At 40.7% G+C, this 12,612-nt stretch overlaps 1 protein-coding gene across 1 annotated transcript; it reads right to left on the bottom strand.

Moving 5' to 3' along the window:
- Window positions 1–11,097: 11,097 nt before the first annotated feature.
- LOC130138212 (non-specific lipid transfer protein GPI-anchored 31-like) lies at window positions 11,098–12,015 on the bottom strand. The gene is made up of 3 exons (XM_056311623.1): window positions 11,658–12,015; window positions 11,540–11,566; window positions 11,098–11,444 (listed from the first exon to the last, which is right to left on the bottom strand). Exons 1-3 carry the CDS (start codon window positions 12,013–12,015, stop codon window positions 11,098–11,100), a joined length of 732 nt encoding a protein of 243 aa, XP_056167598.1.
- Between the last annotated feature and the right edge of the window lie 597 nt (window positions 12,016–12,612).

Here is a 12,612-nt window from a genome sequence, read left to right as displayed (position 1 = left end):
ATTCCTACGCCGCTGGCATCAATCTCCACAACAAAGGGAATGGACAAATCAGGTAGTGCCAATACCGGGGCATGACTCAAAGCTTCCTTGAGGGAGTTGAAGGCGTGCTCGGCTTGTGCACACCATGCAAATCCGTCCTTGGTGAGGAGGTCCGTGAGGGGGGTGGCTAACGTCACGTAGTGGCGGATGAAATGACGATAATAGCCGGTCAACCCCAAGAAGCCGCAAACCTGCTTGGGCATTGTTGGGAGTGGCCAACCTCGAACCGCTTCAAGCTTGGCAGGATCAGCGGAGACACCATGTGCTGAAACAATATGTCCAAGGAATTCGACAGTGGGTGTGGCGAAGCTGCACTTCGAGTGTTTGATTGCCAGGTGGTGGTGACGCAGAGTGGCCAATACTTGTTGGAGATGATCAAGATGAAAGGCCAAATCCTTGTTATAAACAAGAATATCGTCGAAGAACATAACAACGAAACGATGAAGAAACGGTCGGAATACTTCATTCATTAACGCCTGAAAGGTGGATGGTGCGTTGGTGAGTCCAAAGGGCATTACCAGGAACTCGAAGTAGCCGTGGTGAGTCCTGAAGGCTGTTTTGTGAATGTCGGAGGGATCCATCCGAATCTGATGATATCCGGAGCGCAAATCCAATTTGGAGAAAATGATAGCGCCGTGCAATTTGTCCAATAGCTCATCAACCGTTGGAATGGGGAATCGATCTCGAATAGTGGCGACATTAAGCTCCCTGTAATGGACGCAGAAGTGCCAAGAGCCGTCCTTCTTTTTGACCAGGAGGACCGGCGAAATGAAGGTCGAGCGACTAGGGCATATGATTCCATCCCGAAAGAGTTCCGTGACTAGGTGTTCAATCTCATGTTTTTGGTAGTGTGGATAACGGTAAGGTTGGACATTGACTGCCTCAGTGTCCGTTTTGAGGGGAATGCGGTGGTCGACATCACGCGCCGGTGGAAGGCCGGTTGGTTGGGCAAATAGGTCGTCGTACTCCGCAAGAAGGGTTTGTACTGACAGCGGAATGTCAGCATCCACGTCTGTTGGAGGTTGGTCTGATGAAGAGGCGGATAAGCACATGTAGCCTACACTTATGCCGTTAGCCGCCATGAGTTTGAAAATGCCGGAGGATGAGACCGAGAGTGCGCGCAGAGAGGGGTCACCTTGCAGCCGCACTGGTTGGCCATGGTGCTGAAATTCCATTGTCATATTGGCGTGGTCTGTTACGACTGGCCCCAAAGTTTTTAGATATTGGACGCCCAAAATAATATCAGTGCCCTGTAGGTCAAGAATATACTGGTCCATGGTAAATAAATGGGTCTAAAGCAGTACGGGCACATCGCGACATATGGTCGTGCATCGTAGGGTATCACCATTGCCTACCAAGACCTGGAAGGGAGTGATCGGCGACAGTGGCAAGGCAAGGAACTTGGACATGCGCGTAGAGAGGAAGTTATGTGTGCTTCCTCTATCGACCAGTACTTGAACCGACTGACCTCGCACCGTTCTCGTCATGCGCATGGATTTGGCCGAATGTTGGCCCAGGGGAGCATTGAGGTTGACTTCGAGTTCAGGTGGAGTAGTTTGGATGGCCTCACTTTCGATTGGCAGCGAGACGTCGAAGCCCTCCAAATATAAAAGGGTTGGACGCCCTTTACAACGATGCCCGAGGATAAATTTTTCGTCACAGTTGAAGCATAGACCTTTGTCACGTCGTACTTGCATCTCTTCTGCGGACAGATGTTTAACGGGAAGCCGTGGAAGCGGTGGTTGTGTGGTTGCAGATGCGGACAGGTGGGGTGATGCGAAAGGGCGCGGGGAAAACGACCGGTTGCGCAGCTCGCTGAACTGGGCCTCGTACATGCGTGCTAATGCGAAGGCATCGTGCAAGTACACTGGGCGGTGAGCTTGGACGGCCATGCACACCCGGAGTTGCAAGCCGGAAATAAACAAACTACGTAAATGTGCTGGTGAGAGTCCACATACCTTGCTGGAAAGATTTTCGAAGGTGGCCTGGTAATCAAGGACGGAACCCGTTTGCGATAACTTGGCAAGGAGTGCCATTGCATCTTCGTATTCGGAGGGGCCAAAGCGATGACGGATAGCACAGGTAAATGCATCACAATCCGGCAAAAGATTTTCAGCCGTCAATCCTTGATACCAAGTGGCGGCGGGAGCATCGAGGTGCATTGTCGCTAGCAGTAGGCGATCCTCGGGGTGAGTGTGATAATATTGAAAAAAATGGCTTACGTTGAAAAGCCAAACAGACGGATCACCCGAAGAGAAACGCGGAAATATGAGACGTGGTGTCGGGCGCTGGGTTGGCCTCTCATCCGTATGGGTGGGTTTCAGTGGGCCACTCTCGAGAATGCCGGACATCATAGGATTGGATGAGGTGGGCGGTGGTGATTCATCCGTATGGGTGGGTTTCAGTGGGCCACTACCGAGAATGCCGGACGTCATAGGATTGGATGAGGTGGACGGTGGTGATGGTTCTGTTTGGAGGATAGCGGTGAGACGTTGGTCACGTTTATCCAGGAGAGTCATGAGGCTCTTGGCAGTCAGTTGATTGGCTATAGAGGTAATGAGATCTTGTCGTAATTGTTCGACAGCTCCAACAGTTTCATTGGCTATTTGTTGCACCGCTTGCAATTGAGTCTCCCGTTCTTGAGAACGAGTTGCAGGCATGGTGGAGGTGTGAGTCGACGAGAGCACCAAATTGTTAAGAGAATAGTTGATATAGCTGGAATTGAGGAGAGAGGAGAGGAAAGAAGGAAGAGAGGTAGGAACAGAATTGTAATTGCTTACTCTTTAGTGTAATCTAATGGCCCTTTAAATAGCCGAGTACACATATGGATATCAATTATAAATGGAAACTAATTAATGGCTATCCTTATAGATAGAAACTAATTGATGGCTGTCCTTATTAATGCTAATTACTATCGTCGTCATAAATGGAATGCGATTCTCCTTAGCCTTGTTTAGGCATGTTCTTGCGCCGTGAATATACTTGCAATCCTTGGGACGTAACACCTATGATTTGGCAATATAATTAGATTTCAACTACATACTTGATTAAATCTCCATAATGCATTTTAAAACTATATATTTCCAATCCGCGGTTGACAAAATAAATACCGCAAGGAACGAGTGGTACCTACATAGTGGCTATCCAATCATCAGCATTCGTGAAACTCTGTCAATGGTTCTCTCGTGACTCTCTTACACAGCTCCTCTTTTAGATAAGTAAGGACTCACTTTCAAGATCAGTGCATCCACACCCACGCATGAGAAAATTTCCATGACATGCCATGAGAAAGTTTTTCTCTAAAGAGAGGGGTAGCACGCTTCCCTACGAAAGCCTCTGCCGCCTATCCTCTTCCATGAGCGGTGCCAGGCTCCATGGATGCACATCTTATTTTAACGTATCCGCATGCCTCGTATCCCCCACTCCCTCCCATATTTTTGTCTTCCTCGCGAAGAGAGAATACCCTTTAAATACTTTACATCCTAGGGATACCGAAGTCTGGATGAAACCTAGGATAGAGCAGTTTAAGGTAATGTTTAGGACCAATCTTATAACTCTCTTACACAGCTCCTTATCCAGATAAGTGAGGAGTCGCTTTCAAGATTAGTGCATCCGCACCCACCCATGAGAAAGTTTCCATGACATGCCATGAGCCACATTTTATCCAAGACAAATCATTTTGATTCCTCCTGGGGCAGAGAAACATCGATCACAACTTTGAAGGGAGATGGAACTTTAATTCTGACGAGAAACCAAGGAAGCTCGGGTCACAGTGGGCATTGATGTCCACTCACACGACTGACAGATTACAAATCCATGGCACGAGTTTGGCCTGGGGAGAGGAATTGGGTTTCTGGTCCCCAAAGCCAAAGGTTCCATCCAATCCCACTATATGAAGCTTCTCATGAATAGCGCCACTACCGTCCCTGTGTCCACCGACCACACTTTACCAAGGTCAGCCCACTTCTTCTTCCCTAAATTATCCATCATCCTCCTTTCGGCAAAGATGCTTAGTTCCGGAAATCGACATAAATGGTCCCTGAACTTTGGCTTAGCATGTAATGTCATACCTGAACTTTGAATTTAGTAAATATGGTACATTAATTATTGGTAAATGTTCAATCTAGTCCTTAAACTACATGAAAATATTCGATATCGTCCTTTTCTAATTCAAGTTAATGAAATTTGCCGTTGTGGCTTACAATCCATTAAGTTTGAATGGTGGACAAAAAAAAAGTTATGTGGATCGTCCACATAAGACATTTATCTCAAATCAAGAAAGGAAATTTCCACATGGGATATTTGACGTCCATAATTTATTTTTATTTTTGTAAAGTAGATGGAGAAAGGATAGATATGTTCACTCGTCAAGTCCAACTCAACATATATACCTATAGTCATCAAACAACGTCTGATTTGTTGATTGAACACACGGAATGACTGAATTGAATATTTACCTATAGTTCAGTGACTACATTGAATGAATTAAAAGTTCATAAATAACATTGTACATTAGATCAAAGTTCAAAAATCGTTCATGTCAATTTCTCTAAATTTTCCTAGAGCTACAAGTACCAATTTCACCACTATTGGATACAAGTGATCATGGTCTGCGGGAAAATTACCAAAACAGTCATAAACCTATTACAATTATGTCAATTTAGTTCTAAATCTTTTTTTTTGTACCAATCCAGTCTTAAACCTTTTGTATTTGTGCAAATTTAGTCCATCCGGCCAATTTTGGCTGGCCGGCACTGACGTGAATGCCAACGCCAACGCCAGCTGTCTGGCCAACACTAACGTGGTAATTTTTTAATATTATTTTTATTTTTTCAAGTTGTTATTTTTTTCTTTTCTTTTTCCCTTTCTTTTTTTTTTCCATTATCTTCATCTTCAACCTTGGCGACCGGCTAGAGGCAGGGGCCAGCGAGGTCAGTCCCATCTGCCGCTGACAAGGTCAACCTCACCGACCCCCGCCTTTGGCCGACTAGAGGTTGAAGATGAAGATGAAGGGAAAATAAAAGAAAGGGAAAAAGAAAATAAAAGAAAAAAAACAAAATTAGTAAAAAAATTCAAAAAAATAATAATAGTAAAAAATTGACACGTCAGCGTTGGTCGGACGACTAGCGTCAGCCGGATCCACGTCAGCATCAACCGGTCAAAATTGACCGGATATACTAAATTGGTACAAATACAAATAGTTTAGGATTGAATTGGCACAAAAAAGATTTAGGATTGAATTGACACAACTGCAATAGATTAAGGACTTTTTTGGTAATTTTCCCATGGTTTGCCGCCACTTGGGCCCATCTAGTGGGCCATATCTAGTGGCTCCTTTATTGGGCTTAAGTTTTGAAGTTTCAATTGGTGTAAATAGGTTTCCCAACTTTTTATTCATTATGCAATGTCGCCCCTGTCATTTATTTTGGTTTTAGGAGATCTTGAATTATTTGAAGATATTTCATGACATTATCTTATTAAGTTGCATTAAATAAACTCACTAACATTGACAACAAGTACAATAGAGAAAATTTTACACGTGGTTTTCATACATTTAAATATTCGCTTGAAAATGGAAAAATAATAAACATTGCTAATTTACACGTGATATTCACTATGAGTAGACAATTTTTTCTTCGCTCGGTCAATTTAAATATACATTATCATCCACTTAACCTTCTTCCATAACAATTTTAGAACTACTTATCCCCGAAAATTAGAACAAATATAAGAAGAACAAGGAAGGCAACATTCGAATCTTTTCTATAGCATAGGCGCGGAGAACTTAGTTTCATCCCTTCATTGTCTATTATTAATCATGATCACAATTGAAAGCTTGAGCAAGAGGATGACATTGTTCGTATTGCGTGAGCGAATATTTCCTTATTTGGAGGCTTTTCTTTATCACAATGATACATCGGGCACTATATTACTTGGAGAACTAACCGAACTAGTTCACCGTTCAGGAAATTTTGCACGTCAAACAAAAGTTTGAGGTCGATGGAGGATAGCATTGTATTTTAAATAAAATAAAAGCTCGAGGAGTAAGGATATCATCACGCCCTAAGATTCTTTTTATGAGCATGACCCCAGTCTTGTATGTCCAGTCCCTCTCATTGATCAGACTACCGGAGAACTTCGTTTCTTGAAAACCAGTTAGACATCAGCATGATGCCATTGGAGAAATCGTGAAGCTTTCATGAAGTGCAGACACCATTCCAAAAGATGAGTACACATCTGGAACTTCCCTAGTGGGATTCGGTACACGAAGATCACCGAACATCACTCGTTTCGGCCAGAGGAGGGTCTTGACCAGAGGAGTGTCTAGGATAAGATCACAGAAAGAGAGAAGAAAAACACAGAGGCTGAAGCTTTGCATCTGAAGGAGAAGATGGGTACAGGACCCCCAGCAATTCTTCTCCATCTTGTCAGATTGTTTTCAGCGGAATGTCCCACATCAAAAAGTCACAGACTACTTGTTTGCTTTTGCATTCTGGCCCCTTCTTTTGTGCTCCCGACATGTGCCATGAGAGCGCCGTTGAGTATGTATATCACTTGAAGATATGAGTCGGGCACCGTTACTGATCATATAGGTGCTAACTGGAATAGAACAATCCTAAGTGTATTTTGGGTATAAATTTGTTGTATGGTGCATGAATTTGAGCAAACTATTCTCTTCTTAGACCCAATTCACCGAGCTGGGTATGTTAGTTTGTCGGACTACACTCGATCTACCCATCGCTCAAGTCTATTGATTAGTGGGCGGGACAGTGTGTATTGTGCACCATGAAAACAAAAATAATTCTCTTTTCCCGCATTTGATGTCTCTCCGACAAAGTTTACATGTTATGTCTCTCGAATCACAATGTTTTTTACTCAAACTAGTTCTACGGTCTGCTGGCTACTTCGAGGCTAGACCCGCCCTACTCGATGAATTCAGACATGGCAATTTGCATGCATCTTGAGGATCGATTAAAAATCGAGGCTCGGACATGCTGTATTATTGAAAAGGAGGTCACATTTATGGAGAAGTGGGAATTGAATGATGCCTTATGAACCGGATCGCAATCGAGTGCTAGGATCCTAAGCGCCAAGACATGATGCACTTTGAACGAGGGAAATGAAAAGGACAAATGAGAAGTCAGCTGCAAAGTGAGAAAAAAGCGGTGGTCCTCATCAATTCCACTCGGAGTCATCACTTGCCGCCCAACTATGCCCCTTCGACAGAGAGTCTGGTGTTTTCATGCTTCGAATGCAAGCATGCTTAACATGAATTGATGGATTGATCGGCACGTGTGCGAATGCAATCATAGAGAGAAATTCTTGATGTTATCTTCGATATGAATCTTAACTATCCAATTCACCTAGAATTCGAAGCAACAATCTTGATAAATCCACCATTGTAGATCCATAGAATCCAGCACGCTGGATTTTGCAAATTCCTGCTTTGAGGATACAGATTTCACGGGGAAGGACTTAGTGGGATCGGGGAATGGCCGATCGAAATAACTTAAGTATTTCGAGGTCACGCAACTGATCCAAAGGGGCTTGTTGGTGCAGCTTTCTTCTCCTTCCAATGAATCTTCTTGGCTTGAAGATGAAAGGAGAGAAGCACGTAGATTCTGCAATGGGTTCCTCCTTACATGGGTGCTCTGAAAATTTACATAGATGGATCTTTTCTCGGTGACTTTCAAAGATCATAGAGGAATCATTGTGGAAGGGATGGCTCAGAATATTCGATGCTTCTTCAGTGTAAGGAACTTCATGTCTCGATTGACCAATCTCTCCTTCTCTTTCTGTCCACGTCAAGCGAACCGGGCCCAACGTACGAGTTCTCTTCCTTGTGATTGGGCTTCTTATCCTCCTCTACAACTTTGGAACATTCTATGCTCTGATGTAAGCGGGCTGTACTCGGCTACTTTTACTTGAATGAAATTAAGGCAAAGGCATGTCGACCAAGAAAAGATACAAGATGAGCAACTCATGACTATGTACACGATTAGCAAGTCAAGTTTCCTTGTGTAAATGTCTAGTCTTCCTGCGTTGAGAGTCAACCAACTTAGGTGGCCCGTTCTCTTTTTGACGGCGGCCTTGTTCCGATTCTCTAGGGCATCTCGACCACACCCCATTGCAGTCATGTCGATGGCTGAATTATCGATCGGTTTCAACGGATCAAATGCCTTGAGGGTTCAACGGATCAAATGCCTTGCATTGCTCCCTCGTAGGGTTTGGCTTAATTACAATCTCCATAACGTGATGAGCCAACTGTTCCGCCCCTCTTTGATGTCCAAGGGCCAGGACATGTGATCTATTCACGTCGACCTATATAATTCTCATAATATAAAACATCATCCAAGTATAGAAAATTACCCTCTATAAACGACATTTTGAGGGGTTTGTCAATTTAATAGTCAGAAGACGTTTCTTCCAATATGACACGGATTTGTAAGATAATATGGGGAGGAAAAAAACCCTATTTCTTTTTTTTGCAAATTCATGAGCTTATAGTCTATTTATTAATTCGAAAGCATACACGAAGCTTAAACCAAGGTGATCAAATTGAACATGGACGCGCAAGTCCAGCATATTTATATTCATTAGCCTTATTAATTAGATCGATGGCCGCTGCTAATAGGAGTGAGATTTCGATAAGTACAAATAGGGAACTCCACAGCTGGGCTTTGGACGGCAACTACAATGCAGGAATGGGAAGCATTTTCCCTGTCCGGACGAACGGAAGAGACAGCTTTTAGGTTCGCTCAGAACCATTTCATTCAAACCTCCAAAACATTGCCTTTTCCACCAGACCATGTGTTTCACCATTTCAAGAAAGCCCACCAGGAAGGAACTGAGGAAGGAGAAGGAAAAGAAGAGGAAAGCGAAGCAAAAGGAGAAAGAGAGGGAGGCCAAGGAGGAGGAGGAGAGCAAGAGGGAGGAAAAGGAGAAGAGGAGGGAGGCCAAGGAGAAGGAGGAGAGGAAGAGGGAGGAAAAGGAAAGGAAGGAAAAGGAGAAGAGGAGGCGAGAGAAGGAAGAGCAAAGGAAGAGGGCGTCGCGGCTGGAGGAGCTGAGGAGGAAAGAGGAGAAGGAGAGGAAGAAACGGGAAGAGTTGAGAAGGAAGAAGGAGAAAGAAAAGACACAGAAGGTCAAGCATAGATTTCGCAAGAAACGAGCCTAGTCTTTACACTCTTAGGCTCCATTTATTTTGCAGAAATTGAGTAGTTTGAAAACATTTCCTAAAAATAATCTCATGTATCACTTGAATAATTAGTCAATAAAAAATATTTTCATTACCGATAATAATTTGTGTCTAAACATTTAGTTTTTGCTCATTTATTTTTTTAAGTGATTTTCTAAATCACTTTTTTTTCCGCGAAACAAAAGGAGCCTTAAAAGAGCCATGTCCGTACTCATGAAATATTTTTACATAAGCACATGTGGTGCATATCTTTTTAGTTATAATCTTGTGCTTCATACGGCTTTATACTTGTCTATTCATTTCGTTTCTTATATGTAATAATTAGTAGTAAATTACATCATAGACAAATCACCATTATATTTTTTTTTTTCGATGAACTCCAACTTGTTTGACGAACATGTAAGAATTTTCTTGAATTTTCTTTAGAATGGATTTTTTTAATTAGTTTGGATGGTTAGATGTCCAATCCAAAAATTTTATCTAGTCGGTGGAGGGGGACTATGTGTATGTAAGGCACATCATAATCATGTATTTAAGTGATGTGGAATTATACTTAATATTGGTGATTCCTATAAAGAGGTGAATTGGCACTTTTTTAATTGCTAACGAAACTCAAGAAGTTAAGGGGATAGGTGTAAAAAGTTTCTCTAGACAGGTTTATTTAAGACTAAATTACTACATACATTGGTTTTCAAAAACATTATACTCAAGCGGCTTTATATTTATTTGACAGAGCGAATAGTGATAATTCTCAAATCAATGGTGGATAAAACCACTTGTGTGCTCCATTTTTTTTTCTTATTTTAATACCCCATTTCAGAAGATTACTAGGGACCGCATTTGAGAGTATTCATGTTTGATCATTTATGTTAATGTTGAATAAGTTTTGAAATATGGATCCTTCAAAGATGATAATTTTATTGAATTTACTCAAAAATCTTTTGAGATCATGACACGCCACATCGTCATTAGAATTAATGTAACTTTGTTGTATCCTAATTTTGAGGAGATAAATTCTAATGTTCAGAGTTGTAATAATATGAATATAATATCAAATGAAACTTAAATTTTCTTTAAATTGCAAGACAAAGCAAAACAAAAAGGTGCGAAACTGCTGAATCTACGGCGGCTAAACAGTGTATTTCCTTTCTTTTCTATTTGACATCTTATATTACCGGTCTTGAACAAATGATAGTAATTCAACATAATTTTTCTAAGTGGATATTAAAGTAGACCACATTGAGATTTGTAAAAGATGAGCTATATGGGAATTGAATACTATTCTAGAGCATTCAGTTGGGAGATCTCTACCTTTAGATTGAGAAAAGATTTACGATTGTAATTCGAGGAGTATTTGTATCTAGAGAGATCTCCAGTAATATTTATTTCCAATATAGGCTTATCTGTTACTGACATATTTCGAATTTCAAATCAATTTAAATGACATCTGTTATATTTAACACTATTTTGAATTTAGTTTGTTATGATCTTTTAACAGATTTTGATTTTGAGATTTTTATTCACGTGTTGATATTATCTCGAACATTTTGAAATGCATGTACATATGAATTTTAAGATCTATTAATTTTTATGATACACATTCTTTATGATTTTTATATAAATCTTAGAGATTGATATTATTTTGTAAAACTCATTTGCATGCGAATCAAATAAAGTAATTTTTTATATGAGACTGAGAAACACTACCATTAATATACGAAAAAAACAAATTACGATAAGCAAAACCAACCATATTTAAGCATATTTGCATAAACATATTACCAAAGAAAATTCACATAGGCAAAAGCAATGAAAATGAACACTTCTCATAAGCTAATGAATGAAAGATAAATCGAACAATCTCATACGCTAATGAATGAAAGATAAATCGCACAAAGACTAACGATAACTGCAAAGCCAGCACCAGTACTGAGTGAAAACGATCCGGATTTTAAATTTGTTGGCGCTGGTGCCGAAGCTTGACTAAGCCCTCCTTCGGCTGGGGAAGATAGAGCTGGACTCTTGGATTTTGGCAGTGATGAGATCGGTGACTTAGGCGATGGAACGGGTATCTTAGTTGCTGGCGGTGTCGGAGCTGTCTTTGTCCTTGGCGATGGAGCGACACTCTTTGTTGGTGGCAATGGCGATGGGGTCGGAGCTTTCGTTGGCGGCGACACCGGTGTCTTTGGAGATGGTTTTGGCGACTTAGCTGCATTAATAAATAAATTATGTCATTAATATAATTTTACCAAATAAAATGAATCGCAGTTTTTCAGAAAATAAAGAGGATATTTCTATGTTTACCTGGAGGAGTTCCTGCAGAATCCGAAACTGCACGTAAAATTGCAAGAAAAGTTATTGTTATCAATGAAACATACATAAAACTTTAAGATTTTTGAAAAGAAAAAAAAAACACAATTACGGCCACAAATTTTCGAGACGGAAAAGTGAGAAACTCCGCAATCAGAAGGCAGTTTGACAGCTCTTGTCATGTTCAATTTGATGCCCATTTGAGGGGCAAGTTTTATGGCTTGACAGATACAATCGGCATCTGCTTTTAACACCGACTTGAAGCCCGAGCAACATGAAGCAACTGGCTTCGTGGCAGCACCGCCCGCGCTCAAGAAGGATATGCAGTCGATCATGCCATAAATGATCTGAGAACAACTGGAATTTGATACGAACGACGAACACGAAGGAGGAGGAAGATCTCGCTGGCAATTCGCCAACGCCAGAACAGAAGAAGTGAAGATGAAAATGAGGTAACAAACTCTCGCCATCTTCTCACTCAACGAAAGAGGGAGTAGAGCTACAGAGTACTCCCTTTATAGAGGAATTTGAGAAGGGATTTCGCAACTTAACTTCAGTTGGAATTTAGATTTGCGAAATCTGGATTTTATCACAATTAGGATGAAATCTTCCAAGAATATAGCATAGAAATGTTTTTGTTATTTTTTTGGTATGCTTAATGTATAATTTAATCAAATTTAAAATGCATATGAAACTCTTAAATCTTCCCAATACGACACTCTATTATATAACACAATTTTATATCATAACGAAAGATAAATGAATTATCAAAGTCGAGACAAATATCTGCATGTACATTTATCTGTCCATTTATATATCTAAAGTATCGTAGATAATAGAAGACTTCCTATTTATCAGTAAAAAAAGTCGATTAATTGCAACTGTATTAAAAATATTTATTCATAGAAAAAAGATATATCCATTATAATATCTCCTATACTTCAATTTTTTTCTATTTAGATTATCATTCTCTAAAATCTCAACAAATCAATTCATAATTCTATTTATCAACAGCAACAAAAATCCAACAATATCAATCATCCGACAAGTTTCGTCTTTTATTTTAA

The sequence above is a fragment of the Syzygium oleosum genome, unplaced genomic scaffold (assembly GCF_021117445.2).
Source record: "Syzygium oleosum isolate NSW1041296 unplaced genomic scaffold, Sole_v2.1 Sole_v2.05, whole genome shotgun sequence".
Classification (NCBI taxonomy): Eukaryota; Viridiplantae; Streptophyta; class Magnoliopsida; order Myrtales; family Myrtaceae; genus Syzygium; species Syzygium oleosum.
This window is presented reverse-complemented; position numbering and strand designations above follow the sequence as displayed.